The following is a 22,315-nucleotide window of genomic DNA, read 5'->3' on the forward strand; positions in this document are numbered from 1 at the left end:
GTATCCGAATGTATCCGCTGCCGCTTCCTGTGCGCTGCAATTAAAGGGAAACGGGGGAGACGCGATTCGTTCCTCTCTGTGAGGATCGCGCCGTTCGTTCGTTCGTTCTCCTCGTCCCGTTTAACCGACACCCCCCCCCCTCACCTTCCAGGATCGCCTCGCCAGTTCCCGAGGGGCGGGGTTTGGGTGATTGCTATTGTGTTGTGATGCGATGATCGCAGGCTGGGAGAGAGAGGAAAAAAACATGGCGGAGAGCTGTGCGTGGCTGCTGGTGCTCAGCACCGTGTTTGTGTGCAATCTCTTTAAAACCCAGCTTGCTGCCTTTTCCTCGATTGTAAGTAAACCGGCAAAATAAACCAATCGTCCCCCCAGGGAGAGGATCAGACAATAATAATAATAAAAGGCAGCCATAGGAATAACACAAACAATGAAGAGGGAAAGGGGAATATTTCTAAAAAATAAGAGATGGATTAGAAAAAGACACAATCCTGGAAATCCCTTCCAAAAAAATGAAATATAGGGAATATTTCTAAAGAAGGGAAATATAGGGCATATTTCTATAACAAAATGGAAATATAGGGGATATCTTAAAAAAAAAAAAAAGGAAATATAGGGGATATCTTAAAAAAAGAAGAAAATATAGGGCATATTTCTTAAAAAAAGGAAATATAGGGCATATTTCTAGAAAAAAATGGGAGATCGATTAGAAGAAAAAAAAGAGGCAACCCTGAGAATAAAAAAAAATTATATATATATATATATATATACATATATATATATATATATATATAAATGGGACAAATGTCTAAAAATAAGAGATTGATTGGAAAAAGATGCAATCCTGGAAACTCCAAAAAAAGAAAAATATAGGGCAAAATTCTAAAAAAAAAAAAATCTATTAGAAAAAAGAGGCAAACCCTAAGAATTAAAATATATATATATATATATATATATATATATATATATGGGGCAAATGTCTAAAAATTAGAGATTGATTGGAAAAAGATGCAATCCTGGAAACTCCAAAGAAGAAAATATAGGGCAAAATTCTAAAAAAAAAAAAAAAAAAAGGAGATCTATTAGAAAAAATGAGGCAAACCCTAAGAATTAAAAAAAAAAAAAAAATATATATATATATATATATATATATATAGGGCAAATGTTTACAAATAGGGGATTCATTAGAAATTATGCAATACTGGAAAATATATATATATATATAGTTCTAAAAAGATCCATTACAAAAGAGACACATCCCTAGAAATCTCCCCAAATATATATTTGGATAAATACATAGTGTATTTTTAAAAAATAAGAGATTGATTAGAAATATTACAGTGCTAATAATAATAATGAAAAAAATAAATATATATATATCATATTTCTAAAATAAGTGAGTGATCAATTAGAAAGAGATTCAGCTCTAGAAATCCCCCCCCCACTAATATATATATATATATATATATATATATATATATATATATATATATATATATATATATATATATTAGTATATTTCTAAAAATAAGAGATCGATGAGAAATGATGCAGTACTAAAAATAAAAAAATGATATATATATATATATATAGAATATTTCTAAAATAGACCAATCAGAAGGAGATGTCACTCTAGAAATCCCCCCAAAAATATATATTTTTATATACACACAGTAGATTTCTAAAAATGAAAGATCGATTAGAATAGATTCAGCCCTGTAAACAATATAAATATATATATATATATTTATAGACATGTTTCTAAAAATAAGAAGTTGAAGAAAAGATGCAGCCCTGGAAGATATATATATATATATATATATATATATATATATATATATATATATATATATATATATATATATATATATATATATATATATATATATATGTGTGTGTGTGTATAAATGTGGCATGCCTAGCACTACATCTAATGCAGATAGGAGAACCTAAGCTGATTATGTCTTTGTAGTGGAGGCAGTCCTTGTCCTGATCACTGTGATCACTGCTCCATTCTCCTTTTTTAACCTTAGTTAACCTTTTCTGATCTACAGATTGTTCCTTGTTAGGATGACCAGGGAAAAATAATTATAAAAATAAAAAAAAGATGATATGTGTGACATCTAATAATAATAATCCTCAATCTATCTATACTGACCATCTGCAGGGGAGGTCAGACAGAGTCCACCCAGCATCACTCACTTCCTAAGCCTGTGATAGCAAAGTGCCATTTTTATTCTACAAATATGGAGGGTGCTCTCTTCCCAAGGACAAGAGAAGACAGCTCTGCCACCATCGTGCCACACAGACAGCTCATTCTGATACACAGCTTGCACACAGTTATACATTGCAACCACTGTGGAGTGATTTGTTGTTTGCAGACATTTGTTCACAAACTCCAGGGTGGAAGTAGTTGGAATTTTTTTTTGCATGCTCTCTCTCTCTCTCTCTCTCTCAGACTGTCTTCTTCTGTTCAGGTATCCAGGTTACTGCAGGAGGATGCCGAGCAGGAGTCTTACATGAGGTCTGACATTCAAAGTATGAGACAGGAGCTCTCCAGTATTAGCATGATGGATGAGTTTGCAAGATACGCCAGGCTGGAGCGTAAAATCAACAAGATGACTGATAAACTTAAAACCAATGGTAATTTTTATGAAAGATTTTTTATTTTAATGTTTTTTACTTGTATAATTACTATCCGGGTCAAGGATTGATTGCCATGAACGTAAAGTGATTGGAGTTAAGCAAACTTAAAGGGTCAGCACGGTGCAACATATTCCACCACATTGCACTGTGACCAAAAACCAAATGATGGGTGCCGCTCAAGGCTCCAGCTGGGTCTTCTCTTGTGCTACACCGCTGGGAGTGCTGGCAAGGACTGAGCTCATCCCAGCTCCAGTAATGCAAGTGAGCACAAAGAAAAGTCCTATGCTCCACACATCACTGCACGACACTGTGAATGACAGCCTCAGCCTGGGCTTCAGCCACGCCATGCTTTCAACGCGTTTCGTTCTGCCCCCAGAGCCTAATAATGGGGAACCTCATGATCTAGCTCCAGGGCCATCTTTAATATTGATTGGACCCTGGGCAAATATTTTCTTGGGCCCTCCCAAAACAACTTATTAACTATTTGCAGGTAGGGGCAGCTGCTTTGGGCCCCACAACAATGACTGGACCCAGGGCAGCTGCCCCTTTTGCCCTGTGTTAAAGACGGCCCTGTATAGCTCCAGGGTGGAGCAAAATGCTTTGGGGGGGGGGGGTGCTGGCGTGGCTTAAGCTGTCATTCACAGTTTCACAGGGTCTTGCAGCAATGTGCGGCATAGAAACATTTTCTTTGCTCTTACTTCCACCACATTGCACTATGCTGCGGCCAAGCGAACTTAAAGAGGAAGTAAAGTCAGTGATTTCTTTTTTTGTTACCTGAAAAGTTAAGGCATAATGCGCTAGTATGCATCGCATATTAGCACATTAAGTGACACTTACCCCCAAACTAAGCCCTTGTTGTCCCCGCTGGAGGCCGCATCCATCTTCACCCCTTTTCCTTCCAGGTCCATAGACTCCGACTGTGCTACAGGCCGGAGGCGCATTACATAACTCCCGCGCATGCGTATGGGAGCCGCCGGTCACGGCACAGGGCTCTGAAAAAAAAACAGCACAGGCGGCCGTTCCTTTAGAGCGCATGCGCCCATGAAGTCATCGGCGCACTATATAGTAATTATCTCCTAAACTGTGCAAGTTTAGGAGATATTTACAGTACCTATAGGTAAGCCTTATTATAGGCATACCTAAAGGTACAAGTCTGAGATGGGGGTTTACCACCACTTTAAAGCAGGCCTTCACCCTCAGTAACATCTTGAGCTGCCATGCCTCCCCCTACCTATCTTACCAATGGGAATTTTTTCTCTGTACAACATACTTTATTTGTGCTGCAAAACAGCACTTCCACTTTTCTCGGCTAGGTGAGACATTCCCACTGTCCCCCTCCACAGATGTGCTGCAGGGTTTGGGTCCTGGGGCACATCGATGCATGCACCAGTTCCCCTTGTCATCTGCGTATGTGTGGGGCTTTTAACTCGTGCAAAGACTGGCAACAGGGAACTCCAAAACCCTCCTCATCTTCGTGCGTGCGCAGACCCGAATGCCAGGCAGGGACTGATGGGTGAATTTGCGCATACAAAAGAGTGGTGGTGGGGAACGGGGTGGTGCCGGTCCAGTGCATACTGAAGCTTTGTGACACTTTTCACTAAAGTTTAAATGAAAAAAAGTAAATTGTGTGCTGCACTGAAATTGATGCATCGGCGCCACTGTCATCTTGCCACACACCGGCTGGTGTAATCAGGCACTTTGGAAGGTAAGCAAAGTTAAAGGGGCGTCTATTTTATTTATTTAGCAAACATTTGCTGCATGTGAATCTGATGACTGATAAACCTAAAGCGGAACTAAAGGCATAAATACTTACCAATGCTCCAAGGATCTGATACCTGCGAGGTCCCTTGCTGGCATCTTCCAGGTGCCGATCTTCGGCTGTTTTCATTGGCTGGTGAAAGGTGATGTTACTCCAGCGCATGCATGGGAGTGCAGTCATCCTGGCACACTGCTAGTGTGCTGGAATGTAGACTGAGCTGCGCATGCGCAATTCAGTGCTCATTCTGCAGGGGACTGCGAACAGGCAGGTAGGTGTATTTTATTGCAGAAGAGACATTGCATGTCTCTTCTACAATAAAGAGCATGTCTGTTCACAATTTTTTTTGCTTTCAGTTCCAGTTTAAAGTGGACTTTCTCCTTACACTAAGGCTACGTTCACATGTAGGCGTTTTTCTGCTCTAGGATCAGCTCTCAAAACGCCCAACAAGACAAATCCTATTCATTTCAATGGCCCCTGTTCACATCTGAGCGTTTTGACGCGGTGAGCAAAACGCCCAATGCTCAAAAAAGTACATGAGCTTCTTTTCGGGCAGATTACAGGTGTTTTCCATTGGTCTCTAGTCAATCTAAAAACGCCTGCACAAAAAACGCCTGAAAAAACGCCTATAAAAACGCCTGTAATAGCAACGCCAAATGACTTGCCTCTTTCCCCCTCCCTCTCTTACAAATGGATATATATATATTTTTTTCTTCAATTAAGAGATTCTTTTTGTGCGGCAAAACAGCACTTCCGCAGTTTTCGGTTAGGCAAGAATTATGTTTTTGTCCCCCTCCTCACGGATTGTGGAGATGTGCCTCGGGGGTTAGAGTCCCGAATGAGCCCTATTGCGCACCTGCACACACATAGGTTTCCTCGCACATGTGCAAGGAAAGCATTATGTAAGTCCCAAACCTATCCCTTTTTTGCGCATATGCAGAAAATCTGCTGCGTGTTTTCAGATGTACCGAAGAGCTCTTACAGCACCAAAGGGCCAAGAAGAGCCCTTTGGCAGATATGCAGATATGTGTGCACGCCATAATGGTGTCAATGGAGGGAGTTGGAGCCACTGAAGAGGGGGCCAAAGTTCGCTTTAAAGCTCTTTTTACAAGGGTGTTTCTATCAGGTCCTTAAAGCAAAGCTCAACCAAAAAAAAGGGGAAGCTATGCTTGATTGCACCCTCCCCCCTGAACTGCCACATTTGGCAATTTTTTTTGGGGGGGAAAGGGGGAGTTTTGACAGGTACCCACTCCCGCTTCCGGCTCAGATCAGAAGTTCGCCCCCCCTCCTTCCCCTGCAGTCTTCTGGGACACATAACATGTCCCCGAAGACTACCGGACCATTCACAAGGCGCAGCATGACTCGCGCGTGCGCATTGATAGCAGCAGGAGCCATTCACTTTGTTATGTGCAGAGTTAAGCCCCGTACACACGCTTCGATAATTGGCCGTGAATTTTCGGCCAACGTCCGATCGGCCGATTTTTGTCTTGTTAGTATGATGCTTCCAACAACCGACTCCAACTTTTCGGCCGAAAAAAATCTAGTGTGCAGGCTATAAAATTTTTGTTGGCCGTCACCACAACGGCCGATTTTCCGTCAGTCAGTACAGATTTCGGCAGACAAAAATCTGATGAGCAAGACTGGGCATGCTCAGAGAAGAAAGAACACACGGAAAGTAAACCAGCATATGACATCACTTCTGAAGTAGATTTTTGTTGGCCGAGAAAATTCGTGTGCAGTCTAGGCACATTCCAACCAACACAACAACACTCTGGACAAAAGTCGGACGATCGGTCGGCCGATAATCGTTGCGTGTGTACGAGGCAATAGGCCTCATTTACACAGTATGCACTATAGCATACGCCCGTGCAGGAAGTCCTGTTGATGTCAGTTGGGAAGAAGCAGCTGCAGAGATACAGCTGCTGCTCTCAATATTACATCTGTGTGGGTGCAGGTGCGTGTACCTAAATGTAGACAGTGTGAGTTCAGGGACACGCACACAGGTATCATATTGGGAGCAGCGGTTGTGCCTGTGCAGCTGCTGTGTCCCAATTGACATCAATGGGACGGCTTGCACAGGGTTGCATGGAACACTTGTGTATTCCCCATGTGGGTAAACATGGCCCTGCACGGGTGTACGCTATAGTGCGCTCTTTGTGAAAGAGGCCTTATAAGTACAGTTTACCTTTTTTTTTCCCCCATACCTTCAGACATAGAATGTTGGAAAAGTGGAGTTGTGGTTTTTGTCTTCCTTTGTAGAATCAGTACATACAAATATGGCACCTGCCATCTTTGCGACCCGTTTCATGGCAGAAGAGACATACAAAACAACTACTAAACAACTTTCCTTCTAGCTATTTTTTTTTCTCTGAATTTATTTCTACTTTTAAGTGCCCATGCATATTTCAGTCTGATTATTTCAATATTCTTATCAGATCTACAAAAAAAGGAAAAGGTAACTCAAGGATAAAAAGGAAAGGTTTAGAAAATGTTCTATTTTAATGTGATTGTAGTGTGTGTGTGGTGTACCTTAACAATTTCATCTTTTAGATCTTGAATGTAATCTAATGGACAGATTACCAAGGATTGATTGTACGTTCAGTTGTAATTTCAAAATTTTGATCATATCTAGAAATAAGCAAAGCATTTTAAGTCCAATCACGGAGGAAATGGCAGATTGGAAAATGTATTTTACGTTTCAATGTGGTTTTTGGTGTGTAACTACGCAATTTTACATTTTTAGATTGTGCAAAAAATCAAATAGAAACATCAAAGAATGATTGTAATTTCAGTTGTTCTTCTGATTGTGGCTTGGATGGAATTTATAAAAGCAGCACCAGTGAACTGGAAAGAAAATTTAATGTGACCAAAAATCTGGGTGGGATCTCAGAAATTTGTTGCCAAACTGGTGCATGCGACTAGTATACGAATAGTAAAAGAAATGCAAAATGCTTATTTAAATAAGTGCTTTGTGAACAGTTTGCAGTAGCATTCCTTAGGGGAAAGTAATGAAAGAAAGTGGGTTCCCATTAGGCTGCAGTATAGTCAATGAGTCTAATGCCTCGTACACACGCATCGATAGTTGGCCGTGAATTTTCGGCCAACGTCCGATCGGCCGATTTTCGGCTTGTTAGTAAGATGCTTTCGACAACCGACTCCGACTTTTCGGCCGAAAAAAATCTGGTGTGCAGGCTTTAAAATTTTTGTTGGCCGTCAGCAGAACGGCCGATTTTCCATCAGTCAGTACAGATTTCGGCAGACAAAAATCTGATGAGCAAGACTGGGCATGCTCAGAGAAGAAAAAACACACAGAAAGTAAACCAGAACATGACATCACTTCTGAAGTTGGTTTTTGTTGGCCGAGAAAATTAGTGCACAGTCTAGAGCACATTTCAACCAACACAACGACACTGGACAAAAGACGGCCGATCGGTCGGCCGATAATCGTTCCTTGTGTACGAGGCATTAGAACAACGTCTAGAAAATTGGCCTTAATATTAGTCCATGATTGCTACCTACAAGTCAATGCCGTACTGGCAAGAAGTACTGTATGCCCCGTATTGCCAAATATCTGGGGGGATTCAGACTATAGGCAAGTTTTGCTAAGCTCAAATCCTTGGAGGCTGCCAAAAGCACGTTTTCCCTATCACCAGGTAGGAGCACAGCTGCAGAACAGGAATAGAGGGGCAATCTCCCAATGGGGACACTAGTTCTGGTGACTACCTTTCTTCACTTTACTTGACTTCACTTTTAATTCACTTCCTTCACTTTAGAGGGGTTTCCTCTCACAACCCGTTTTGGTACAGGAAGTGGAGGGAGATGGGGACACAGATGGCAAAAAAACTTTTTTATTTTATTTTAATTTTGTCTTCAGTTCTAATTTAAATTTCCATCCCACTAGTTACAAGAATATGCAGTGTAAATTTGTTAATTGTGAGACTTGATAGTAGATATTTTTGGATACTATAGGACTACCAAAAGATCTTTCTTCCAGCTGACGTTTGCACCTACACACATTTTTGAATCTTATAAGTTTCCATGTGTGTATTGCAAGTAAAGACCTGCAATGGTGTTAATCTTTGCAGACTATAGTAGAACAATAAGCAATTGGTTGAATGTTTCAAATATAGCCAGTTTTGCTTTTGATAATAACAACCGAAATATGTCTGCCCTAAAGTTATTCAGTTGTCATTTAGCATTTCCAAAGTCAAAGGTATTGTATAGCTGACATCTAGTGCAAGTGAAAATATATGCCCATCAAGACTCTGAATGGATAAATCTTGGGTAGATAAGACTTCTGCTGAGTGAGGTTTCATTCACTACCCTTCGGAACCCCAGCCAAAATTTCATGTTTCATTTTAGTTTCCCAATCATTTTAATAAGGTTATAAACCATACAAATCTAAAACCATACAATACAGTATAGAAAAGTACCGATACATGAGAACATTCATGACACTATAAACCATTGGTTGCTAAATTCATGTTTAGTTTTTGACACACAAGACTAAAGTTGTTTCCTTTTCTAAGGATAATGTTGAAGGCCCCGTTCACATAGCAGCGACGCTACTTCCCGGGGTGACCTCCGAGGTCGCGGCGCGCTGCTCGCCCCGCGACCTCGGAGCGGCCGGCACGGACTTCATAACATTGAAGTCTATGACGGTCGCTCCGGGTCGCCCCAAAGAAGCTCCGGACCCTTTTTCTAAGTCGGAGCGACTTGTGTCGCACCTATTAGAACGGGTCCGCAGCTTCCCTATGGAAGGCGACCTACGGCGACCTGTGAGGCCAGTGTGAACGGGGACGAACAGTTCTGAATTAGTTGCACAAACCTCTTTAATCAATATTCATGTGTGCATTTTTTTGTTAAATCATTTTGCTCAGAGTTTACTCTTACCTTTTTAAGATTTGAGGGTTCCAGTTTTTTTTTTAAATTTTATTTATAAAGTTGAGTCACATTACCAAGATATGCAGGTTTTAACAACACACAAGGAGATATCTAAATCGTATCCATCAAATAGGGAAATATACAGAAGTTGTAGGCCACAGTGACTCCATAAGGACAGTACCAGAAAAGGGGTAAAGTGGGGTACACACTAGTAGAAAATCTGCCGAAAATTCCCGTCCGAGGTAAAATCGTACGATTTTCGGCTAGTGTGTACACAACTTTCAGAAGCCGATGCCGACATTTTCAACGAAAAAAAATGGAGGGACAAACACCAAAATTTTTATGGTCCTTCCCCAGATGACCAATTTTCGTTTAATGTGTATGCAGTATGTCCGCGAAAAATCGGATACGAAAGACCACGCATGATCTGAAGTTGCTGACGACCTGGAAGTCTAGGAACAAATTTCCCAAAAAAAAAAAAAAAATCGTACAAGAAATTTCGTGAACATTATGCACTGTCAACTAAAAACGGTTATAACCGCTGAGCATGAGAGAGAAAAATCGGAGGATATTTTGTCCGATTTTCGTCAAGTGTGTACGAGTCTTAAGGCAGGTTTGAGCTTTTATCTCCTAATTAGGTGTCTAGAAGACCAGAACTACACCCTGATTCTAAATTGATTGTCGGATAGAAGGAACACTTCAAAAAGAAGATGTAGAGCGTTGCATTTCCATATTAAGGCATTGGACTGGTGTTATCAGGTGCGAGACAGGGGAGGGGGGGGGGGGGTTACAGGGGAGTAGGATGCAAAAATGGATCGAAACAGAGAAAGGCATTTTAGCCCTCCCTGGGAGGGAGTGGGAGACGAGCATAGTCACCCAAATTGTGTGATCACGTTAGGAAGGCATCCGTATAGACAAAATATTACCAGGGTCTTCAAGTTGACCTGAAAGATTTTTTCTTATTATGTAGGGTGGAGATCTTCCATGTCTCGCATTTTGTCGACCTTGGTGAACCACAGAGATTTTGTAGGTTGGCACGTTTGTTTCCATCAAAGCGGTAAACAGGCATTCGCCACGTGAATAGTCAAGGATGACTTATACCGTATTTATCGGCGTATAACACGCATCTAAATTTTATTAGAGAAATTTCAGGAAAAAAAGCTGAAATTGAAAATAAACAGCTTTGAACTCCGAACATTTCTTTTTAATCAAATGCAGTCTCACCAGTGCCCACAAATGCAGCCTTCTCATCAGCGCAGTGTCCACAAATGCAGCCTCCTCATTAGCGCAGTGCCCACGAATGCAGCCTCCTCATCAGCGCAGTGTCCATCATTGAAGCCTCGCCAGCGCAGTGTCCATCATTGTAGCCTCGCCAGCGCAGTGCCCAAACATGCAGCCTCGCCAGCGCAGTACCCATAATTGCAGCTTCGCCATTGTAGCCTCGCCAGCCAGTTACAGTAATTGCAGCCTCGCCAGCGCAGCGACAGTAATTGCAGCCTCGCTAGCGCAGTAACAGTAATTGCAGCCTCGCCAGCAGTGCCCATAGTTGCAGCCTCGCCAGCACAGTGACATTAATTGCAGCCTCGCCAGCACAGTGACAGTAATTGCAGCGTTGCTAGCGCAGTGACAGTAATTGCAGCCTCGCCAGCTCAGTGCCCATAGTTGCAGCCTTGCCAGCGCAGTGTCCATAGTTGCAGCCTCGCCAGCGCACTGGCAGTAATTGCAGCCTCGCCAGCGCAGTGACAGTAATTGCAGCTTCGCCAGCGCCATTGACACTATTAGGATCACTTTTTAAAAAAGTCCAGGAAGCAGCGACGAGGTAGAAGGGGGCGGGCGGGGCCGAGGAGAAGGAAGGACGCACGCGCTGTCATCAGAAGTCCCGGCGCCTATGATAGACGTTGGCAAAGGAGGCGGGACTTCCGATGACAGCGCGTCCTTCCTTCTCCTCGGCCCCGCCTGCCCCCTTCTACCTCTCGGCGCTGCTTTCTGGACTTTTTTTTTCATATCGGCGTATAACACGCACAGCTGCTTTTTCCTCCATATTTAGGAGGAAAAAGTGCGTGTTATACGCCAATAGATGTAAGAGGCAGGCAGCAGGATTATTGTGCATATCTGCTGATGTGAGTTGTTTAATATCCACAAATCCACAACCTCATCCTAGAAGAGTTTATTTTTGGACATTGCCAAAAGATGTGGGGGGTTGGCTCCAAGTTTGGCTTCTACTCAGACTCTGTCTGCATTGAGATTTTGTCCTCCCCCCTTGTTTCTTGTTTATGGTAGTTTGCTGCTGTGTTCTTCCATAACCAAAAAACATGCTAGCTAGTTTCCTTGTGTTTAGTCAAAATTATCTTTTGGTGGTGTGCTTCATCATGGTTGTGGTAAAACCATAAAACTGTAAGCTCCCCAGGGACCAGTGTGGGCACTATATAGGTATCTAGGACTGTATAGTATGTCAAAAGTTTAGGGATAGATAAATCCAATTCATAGAAAACCTAGCATATACCATTCTGCTCATTTCAATAATACTTAAAACCTTAGCCCAGTGGTCTTCAAACTATGGCCCTCCAGTTGTTCAGGAACTACATTTCCCATGAGTTTTACAATGCCTCATGGGATGTGTAGTTCTGCAACAGCTGGAGGGCCATAGTTTGAGGATCCCTGCCTTAGTCTGTCTAAATTCACGCAATTCTTGATTTATGGTGATTTGAGAAAATGAATTGTGCTAATCAGGAATTTGTTCATTAATTATAAAAAATTGCTCTTGGGTTAGGCAAGTTAAGAATTTTTAAAATGGCTACCACTTGATAATTTGCCCTTTCTTATCTACAAGTGAAAATATAATTTGGGGGTTTTACAGTGCAGCCTCGGGAAGGCAAATCTCAGTATTTGGGTTAATCATAATTAGCCCTGTCAGGCCTATTTCCGTCATCTTTTACTGGCTTTTCCTGACTTCTTGGGGACAGTAACTAGCTCTTTGGGAGGTACTTACTGTTGTGTCATTTTTAAGACTGTAGGATATTTTCTTTTTCTACAGAGAGAGTACAGCTTGCCAAAGATGGGCAGAATTTTGAACTAAAATTCTTAGGAAAGGAATCTTCTAAGAAAGTTTGATCATTTTTTGAATCATTAGTGGGTCAATCGACCTTCATTTCTGCTATAAGGAACAGAATGGAATTTTTTTTTTTTTTCGAATGAACGAATTTCTAACAGTGTATGTGGTTTTCGTTCAGTTAAGTCCATTCATTCTAAAAGCAAATTAAATTAATCGAATGGCACACAAATGTTCCAAGAATGCTCTGAGAATTTTCATACAAATTTTCCTAAGAATTTTAGTTTGAAATTGTATCCACCTTCGGCCAACCTAAGGAAGAAGCAGTTCACCTCTTGTCATACCCTCATCTCAGCCAAGACCTGCTAACATTTTGCTAATGTTGGTATTATTATACAGGATTTATATAGCGCCAACAGTTTGTGTAGCGCTTTACAAAATTAGGGCAAGCGGTACATTTACAATACAATTCAATACTAGAATGCCGGAACCTTCCCAATTCCAGGTGCAGGCTCCTCGTCTGCTCATTCTGACCCCAATCTTCATTTCATCCACAAAGTTATGTAGGCTTTAGTATAAGAACTCAATCATAGAGTCAGGGCTGACAAAAGAGCATGATGATGCAGCGATGGTTTCTTAACCTCTTATTTTTACCTGTGCCTAGCCGGAGATGTGCGGATTTCTAACCGTGAAAGATTTGTGGTGTAACACAAGGGCACCCTTCAAATGTTTGGGGCCATTGGGACCCAATGAGATCTCATTCCCTGTTTCAAGCAACCAACAAATGTGTCTCATGCACTGAAAGCTTTATTCTCTTCACATCTACTGTATGTTCTGTAGAAAAGGAAACCCTTTCAGTCATAAGTTGCAAAGAGATTTTCCATTGTGTTAAAGAAAACCTTGGGGCATTAACATTTGCTTCTGATGATCAGAATTGCTGGTTATTTCCACTCTAATCCGCCTAAAGCCTAGTACACACGATCAGAATATCGTACAAAAAATACCGCTTCCGATGCGATCATATGATAATCTGATCCTTGGTACACAGCTTTCGTCCAAAAATTTCCGAAAGGACAAACGTGAATAATGTTCTCGTACGTAAAGAAAAGGGGGGAAGTTTGGGACTTTGAATGAAACGCATGGTGGGATGGGCCATCCGTCTCCATCCCTATTCAATCGAATAAAAAAAGGAAGGTCGGGACTTTGAATGAAAGACGTGACCAGGCGGTCAGGGACAATATAATCGCTTTATTAATGTAACAAGTATTGAACATCATCATAAAATTGTTCACAATCATGGTAGGGCATAATGACTCAGAGAAACAAAGGCTGGTAAAACATCCTCAGATCCAGTGTTCATATAAATACAATAGGTGTTAAAGCAAGAGTAATGTAGTCGTTGGATGAAAATCACAACATCGTAGACTCAAAATTGCATCTATAATAGAATAGTAGTATGATCATAACATCAAGGGACTCGACGCGTACCGTGGACCAACTGTACCACTTCATCAGGAGTAGATGGTTGTTTATATCTAAAGAAATGTATATGTATAACGAGTAGATGTTTGTTCATATCTAAAGAAATGTATATGTATTACTGTATGAGGATCAGCAACAATGATATAAAATGAAGACTGGACAAACGAGAAAGGGGGAAAATGGTTTCCCCAATATACCAAAGCTTACGTTGCACATGGAGTAGGTGCTGGCATAGGAGGTGAGACATGGCACCAGGGGTCTCCCACGGGAGCCGAGGGCTCGCAGGGCAGGCTGGCAAAAAAGCGGAGAGGACACACATCGGAGGGTGTGGTCTAACTGCGTGAAATAAAATATAAAAAATGCAAAAAATGCATATAAGCAGCAAAAGTGGATGTCCAAAAGTAATATAAGTAAAATTGTACATAGTAAAAATGTGACTGAAGCAAGGATATATCATAATGCTGCTTATAAAATGCTTATAAAATGCAAATAAGAAATATAATATATAAATATTTGCATTTTATAAGCAGCATTATGATATATCCTTACGCTCTACCATTATTGTGAACAATTTTATGATGATGTTCAATACTTGTTACATTAATAAAGCAATTATATTGTCCCTGACAGCCTGGTCATGTCTTTCATTCAAAGTCCCGACCTTCCTTTTTTATTCGAATGTTCTTGTACGATACCAGAATGTACGAATTTTGTTTAATCAGCACATTTTTTTGTCCGAAAATACAATAGAAACGCATTACATCACTTCCAAATTTTTATTCTGTCGTACGAGAATTTTCGTACTTTAGTACTTAGTACCCTACTCGTTTTCGATATGGAGACTAGCATGCAAAAAAAAAAAAAAAAAACGGACGTTTATTCGTCCGATAATCTCATCGAGTGTACTAGACTTTTTTTGTTGCAAGTGAAACTTAGTCAGTAAATTAATGGGAAGTGATATTTTTGCATACATTTTTGTTTGGCAAGTTAATGTAAGTTTTTGGGCTTTATGAATCCATTCCCACACGTGTGCACTTTCATTTTATTGTGTGCCAGCAACTAAAGTCTGAGTGATGGCCAGGCCCGGGTGGACAAATGGCCTTTATCAGCCATGTGATTAGTCTGCTTTTTTTTTTTTCTTTCTCACCTCCCTATAGAGCGGTAATTAAGGCCAAGTACTCTGGACTTCTGCAAGAGTTTTTCGAAACAAAGGGGCAGCAGGGACTATTAGCACAATAATTGAGCTGAGGCTCAATCCTGTTCTCAGCAAATGTTTCCATGATTACTTTCGGCACCATGCATAAGTTTGGAAGTAAACTTTTATTCGCTTAGTCTAGCACCTGAAATACACATCTAGAAATATGCAATGATTTCAGACTGAAGGCATCTTAACAGAAACAAGTTCTTATTCTCCTGGGGAGTTATCCTGAGGTTTGGCTAAAATTGCTGTAAAGCTTGGTAAAGATTACCAAGACTGAACCTTTACTTTCATCAAAGTAAATAGATTGCCGATTGCATGGGAACTTGGTGCTGTTACATCTGTTTTGCACTTGACCAAAAAAAGTGATTTTGAAAGAATTAGACCATCCAAAATGCATATTATAATTTTGGTAGGTCCTAGAGCAACAAAACTGCTGATGGTTTTGTTATATCTCTCAATATCTATTGGTGAGACCTCTGCCTTGAGGTCCCAGGACTGCACAACTGCTGTGCTCCTTATGTTGGATTTTTTGATTTGAGGTTTTAAAAATGTGGTGCAGGGTTGTATTAAATTACGTTTTGCATCAAAGGTGAACCTTAAAGCTGGGTATACACGTATGAAAATTTGGCCAGTTCTGCAGGAACCAGACAAATTTTGATGTGTGTGCATCCCTCTCTGTTCAAGAGAAGCCAGTCCAGTCCATTCAGTTGAACGGGGCTGATGGAAAACCAGTATTCGACTAGCTGCTTCAGTGACCTGTGTATTGTGATGGGAGTGAGTCCCTGCTGTCAGAATACAATAGCGCAGCGGGGGGAGATTCCTGTGGGTTGAACGAAAAAGAAAAAACTAAAGGGAAAACTTTTTTTTTTTCAATTTTGGATAGAGTGGAGATTGATTTGAACATTCATTAGGTTTTTATTGCTGTCTGTGCCACCATTAGAGTCGGTTCACACTGAGGCGACACGACTTCGGGGGGCGACTTGTGAAGTCCCGTGCACCGCGACTTTGGCGCGACTTGCAGGGACTTAACATAATGAAAGTTTATGCAAGTTGCTCCGAGGTCGCCCCAAAGTAGTACAGGACCCTTTTTCGAAGTCGGAGCGACTTGTGTCGCTCCTATTAGAACGGGTCCTGTACTACTCAATGGACCGCGACCGACCGCGACTTGTCAGGCTGACAAGTCGCCTGACAAGTCGCGGCAGTGTGAATGGGCTCTAAAAGTAAAAGAAAATCCCACATTTTGGGTTGTCCTCAGAAAAGTGATTGAGGGGAAATCTGCCAATGGAGACACTAGTTCGGGTGACCCCGGGGGGGGGGGGGGGGGCAAGGAATTCCCTTAATTTGCAGGGAATTTCTTTCACTTCCTGTTTTGTCATTGGGAGAGGAAGTGAAGGGAAATCTCCCCAATGGGACACAGATGACTAAACAAAAAACTGACAGGGGGTTAAAACCCACCCTTACTGTATTCAAAATGAAACAAAAAAGTTTTGCCTATACTGACTGTAGTTCTAAGGCAAAGTACCTTCCTTTAGAGCCCCTTCACATCTATGTGTTTTATTTTAAATTTTTTATGTGTCAACACTCATTGTATCAGTGCGGCCTTTCGTTAAAGCTGCAAAGGGTGGGCCAACTCAGTTTTAAACCCTATGGAATAAGACTGGGATGCCATTAAAGTTCATGTGTGTGGAAAAATATTGGATTTATGATTTACTGTAAAATCCTTTTTTGGAGTACATTAAAGGACACAGACTTAAGTTTTCAGGTGCATTGGGTTATGCTACTGCCTTTTGGAGATTGGGAAATGGGCAAATAAAGTGGTAAGGATAACCCAATGTACAGTATCTCACAAAAGTGAGTACACCCCTCACATTTTTGTAAATATTTTATTAAATATTTTCATGTGACAACACTGAAGAAATTACACTTTGCTACAATGTAAAGTAGTGAGTGTAAGGCTTGTATAACAGTGTAAATTTTCTGTTCCCTCAAAATAAATCAACACACAGCCATTAATGTCTAAACCGCAGGCAACAAAAGTGAGTACACCCATAAGTGAAAATGTGCACATTGGGCCCAAAGTCAATATTTTGTGTGGCCACCATTATTTTCCAGCACTGCCTTACCCCTCTTGGGCATGGAGTTCACCAGAGCTTCACAGGTTACCACTGTAGTCCTCTTCCACTCCTCCATGACAACATAATGGAGCTGGTGGATGTTAGAGACCTTGCGCTCCTCCACCTTCTGTTTGAGGATGCTTCACAGGTGCTCAATAGGGTTTAGGTCTGGGGACATGCTTGGCCAGTCCATCACCTTTACCCTCAGCTTCTTTAGCAAGACAGCAGTCGTCTTGGAGGTGTGTTTGGGGTCGTTATCATGTTGGAATACTGCCCTGCGGCCCAGTCTCCAAAGGGAGGGGGATCATGCTCTGCTTCAGTATGTCACAGTACATGTTGGCATTCATGGTTCCCTCAATGAACTGTAGCTCCCAGTGCCGGTAGCACTCATGCAGCCCCAGAGCATGACACTCCCATCACCATGTTTGACTTTAGGAAAGACACACTTGTCTTTGTACTCCTCACCTGGTTGCCGCCACACATGCTTGACACCATCTGAACCAAATAAGTCTATCTTGGTCTCATTAGACCACGGGACATGGTTCCGGTAATCCATGTCCTTAGTCTGCTTGTCTTCAGCAAAGTTTGTGGGCTTTCTTGTGCATCATCTTTAGAAGAAGCTTCCTTCTGGGAGGACAGCCATGCAGACCAATTTGATGCAGTGTGCGGCGTATGGTCTGAGCACTTTTAGGCTGACCCCCCACCCCTTCAATCTTCTGCAGCAATGCTGGCAGCACTCATACGTCTATTTCCCAAAGACAACCTCTGGCTATGACGCTGAGCGCATGCACTCAACTTCTTTGGTCGACCATGGCGAGGCCTGTTCTGAGTGGAACCTGTCCTGTTAAACTGCTGTATGGCCACTGTGCTGCAGTTCAGTTTCAGGGTCTTGGCAATCTTATTATAGCCTAGGGCATCTTTATGTAGAGCAACAATTCTTTTTTTCAGATCCTCAGAGAGTTCTTTGCCATGAGGTGTCATGTTGAACTTCCAGTGACCAGTATGAGAGATTGAGAGCAATATCACCAAATTTAACACACCTGCTCTCCATTCACACCTGAGACCTTGTAACACTAACGAATCACATGGGGAGGCTAATTGGGCCCACTTTAGACAATTTCACTTAGGGGTGTACTCACTTTTGTTGCCAGCGATTTAGACATTAATGGCTGTGTTTTGATATAGTGGATCACACCACAGGCATTACAACCACCAAAAACAAAAGAAAAACATTTCAGCTAGTCTGTTCCTTTTTGATTTAATAAAACAGAGTTTGAATGTGATTTAGAAAAATACCAGCATATGCTTTAGTTTTTCATGGACTTATTCAGACTACAGAAATAATCAGATTATCAGATGATTAGACTTAAATTGTCATATTTGTCCTGTTAAAAGCCAGCGCTGCGACAAATTCATGCACAAATTACCACATTGGGGTATGTTGGGTTTTTAGAAGTGCTTGTAATCATATTAAAATCTCTGATCCTTCAGCTGTTATTCCATACTCCGTATGGTAAAAAATCTCTACTTCACCAGTCAGGAAAAATGTTGAAGAAGTGCAGCTATCCCACTGCAGTGGTCAGCTCTACCATCAATCAGGGTGAAGATGGGTAGAAAAAGTGATTTTATAGACCCTTGTTGGTTTTCTAGGCTGAGAAATTGTTGATCTGATATCAGTTGGGATGGAAGATGTGATTGTACACATTTGGGGCTCTAGAACGACTGCTTGCATTGCATCCTAAGTCAGTGTTTCTCAACTCCAGTACTCAGGGCACACTAACAGGCCAGGTTTTAAGTATTACCTTGGGGAGATGCAGACTAGAATACTGCAATCACTGAGCAGCAAATTATATCACCTGTGATGTATTTCAATTTTCTTGCAAACCTGGCCTGTTAGTGTGCCCTGAGGACCGGAGTTGAGAAACACTGTCCTAGGTTGATCACCTATATCTTTATTCATTTATTACAGGTACTTCTATAGCGCCGTCAATTTACGCATCGCTTTATATTTGTATTGTACAGTAATATCAGTCCCTGTCCTCATGGAGCTGACAATCTAATATCTTTGGACTTGATCCTCATCACCAGGACACCTATAGATAAAAAAGGCACCCAAAATTTCACAATTTAGGGCAGCTGTTCCTTGAAAAATACCCCCACCTCACTAAGTTTAGCCCACATTTAATAATACTTTCCTCCCCAGTTCAGTGATCTTTCCTCTGACAATGTCCCTGCTGTGGCCCCCCTGATACAGCACATGTGTGACATTCCTATGGCTTAGCCATACTTGGAGGGACTGCTAATAGCCCCCAGGGGTGCAGCTTACTCATCGGAATGAATTGAGCCAAAGGAGCTTGTCAGAGATAAGATTCCTGGTGTAAAGAGGTAAGTATTATTCTAGGTGGGCTGCACAGAGCGAGGTGGTGAAATTTATTGAAGTAGAGCTTCAGTAAAGGTAATTTTCTTTAGGCTGCCCCCTTCTATTTTCTGCCTAGTTCATCAGGGAATGCTGTAAACTAACTGTGCTTGAGGCAGCATTTTCTGTAGAACAGGGGTCTCCAGACTTTCTAAACCAAAGGCCAGTTTACTGTCCTTCAGCCTTTAGGGGGTACGGACTGTGGCCATGGGATAGGGAGTAGGAAATGTCCTAGCATCAGTGGGCGTAAACAATGCCCCGTCTTTGGTGTCATAAGGAGGAATTGTGCCCCATTGTTGGTGTCATTGGGAGGAATTATGCCCATTGTTGGTGTCATTGGGAGGAATTATGCCCATTGTTGGTGTCATTGGGAGGAAATATGCCCCATTGTTGGTTCCATCAGGAGGAATTGTGCCCCATTGTTGGTGTCATTGGGAGGTATTATGCCCCATTGTTGGTGTCATTGGGAGGAATTATGCCCCATTGTTGGAGTCATTGGGAGGAATTATGCCCCATTGTTGGTGTCATTGGGAGGAATTATGCCCATTGTTGGTTCCATCAGGAGGAATTGTACCCCATTGTTGGAGTCATTGGGAGGAATTATGCCCCATTGTTGGTGCCATTAGGAGGAATTGTGCCCCATTGTTGGTGTCATTGGGAGGAATTATGCCCCATTCTTGGGTGTCTTGGGAGGAAATATGCCCCATTGTTGGGTGTCTTGGGAGGAATTGTGCCCCATTGTTGGTGTCATTGGGAGGAATTTTGTTCCACTGTTGGTGTCACTTTGATGTGCCCCACCTATGGTGTCATTGAGCCCCATCGTTGGTATAATTGGGAGCAACTGTGCCCCAGTGTTGGTGGTAAAAATTGTGCCCCCATCGTTGGAGTCATTGGGAGGAAGTGCACCTTCGTTGGTGTCAGTGAATTAAATAGTGCACCAAGGACCGGATAAAAGCAAGCAAGGGGTCACATCCAGTCCCTGGGCCACAGTTTGAAGACCACTGGTGTGGTAGTGAAACCAAGACCTCCTTCCTTTTGCTAGTGACCCCTTTAGTTATAACTAAAGGTCTATGTAGGGGAATCAGGGCCTCCTTTCCTCCTGCTGATCACCCCTCAAGTGATGCCTACAGATCTATATAAGGGGAAACAGGACCCAATTTCTTCTGCTGATGACCCCTCTAGTGATACCTCAAGATCTATATAATAGAATCAAGATCTTCCTCCTGCTGGTGACCCCTTTAGTGATTACAAAAGATCTATATAAGGGAATCCGGACCTCCTTCCTCCTGCTGGTGACCCTTTTGTGATAACTGAAGATCTATATCGGGGAATCGAGATCTCCTTCCTCCCGTTGGTGATCCTTCTAGGGATAACTACAGATCTATATAGGAGATCCCTCTATTCATGCACCCCAGAATTCTATTTGCTTATCCCACTGCAAGGCTGCGGTGTTTGCTCTTTTTGCAGTCATCTAAAATAACACCCCCACTTTCACAAATAATGTTTCCTTGGAGGAGCAAGATAAGCACAAGTAAATACATATTCGCCAGCACACCAAGGATCTTGAAAAAGCAGTCCAAAACTTTTATTCAAGTAACGATCACATCAAAAAATAGTGCAATGTTTCGGAGTCGCACAGGACCCCTTCGTCAGGCATGTCACATGCCTGAGGAAGGGGTCCTGTGCGGCTCCGAAACGTTGCACTATTTTTTGATGTGATCGTAACTTGAATAAACGTTTTGGACTGCTTTTGCAAGATCCTTGGTGTGCTGGCGAGTATGTATTTACTTGTAACTAATCCAGTTGCCAACTGGTGATCGCTTCAACACCCAACATACACAAGCCTACAAACCAGGAAGGTGTGCGATAGGAATATGAACTATACAAGATAAGCACAAAACAATAAATGGTGGTTCTTTAGAAGGGTTGGGAGGAGGTGTAGAAAGAAAAAAAATATCCTGCCCAGAAATTGGCTTTAGGTTACTCAACGTATAAGCCTATGAGCAGTTTTGGTCTTTATGGTATTATACCTATAATATTGGTTGAATCCTCTAAGTCTTTCTATTGTGCTGGCCCTGAAACTGTCCCTGTTTTGATTATACTACATAAAGAACACCTTTGTGGGTTAAACCATGGAGAGCCCTTTGTTGTGTTAAGTGTCTAAACTGTAGAATCTGAATACTGTGCAAATATCGCTTGTTCGATGCAATCTACATGTAAACAAAGCTTTGTCATCCAGTATGGAGAAGGTGAGAAGAACCGCAGGAATCGTCATGTGAACATTCGAGCAGGAGCCTCAGGAAATTTTTTATGAAGAACTTGAATGAGCAAATACTGTAATATTTGCTGTAAACAAAGTGATTTTTTTGTCTATTGTGACTGTTTGGAACTTTCTATTGTTATTGTTGTTGGTTTTACAGAAACAGAACTTTCATGCATTCCCTATCCTATGGTGTTCTTTTAAAGCCCTTGCTCTTGACGTTTTGTACATTTTGTGGCATTCTCCTGCATAGATCAAATGTGTGAACTTCTCAAAAGCCACTGGCTGTTGTGTGGGCACCACAATGCTACATCAGAAATAAAAGTTCTGCACGCTGCACCTTTTGGTGCATTGACCTTTATTTTCTTTTTAATAAATCAAATTAATAATCGGCAAACTGGTCTCCTTCAAAAGACATGTAAAAACGCAACTGATATGCTAAAATATTTGGTTCTGATGTAAATGCAGCATTGTTTTTTATTACTATGTTTGGAAATAAAAATGTTGATA

The 22,315-nt window shown here is 41.7% G+C and overlaps 1 protein-coding gene across 1 annotated transcript in view; it reads left to right on the forward strand.

The window, feature by feature from the left end:
- Positions 1 to 105: 105 nt before the first annotated feature.
- Positions 106 to 22,315, forward strand: part of GET1 (guided entry of tail-anchored proteins factor 1) — a 70,026-nt gene continuing 47,816 nt past the window's right edge. Inside the window, exons 1-2 of the mRNA XM_082245328.1 lie at positions 106 to 334; positions 2,475 to 2,640. Of these exons, the coding sequence (XP_082101454.1) occupies positions 212 to 334; positions 2,475 to 2,640 (289 nt within the window). The 5' untranslated portion in view covers positions 106 to 211. The remainder of the gene's footprint in view (positions 335 to 2,474; positions 2,641 to 22,315) is intronic.

The sequence above is a fragment of the Pelophylax lessonae genome, assembly GCF_965119305.1.
Source record: "Pelophylax lessonae genome assembly, chromosome: 2".
In the NCBI taxonomy this organism is placed as follows: domain Eukaryota; kingdom Metazoa; phylum Chordata; class Amphibia; order Anura; family Ranidae; genus Pelophylax; species Pelophylax lessonae.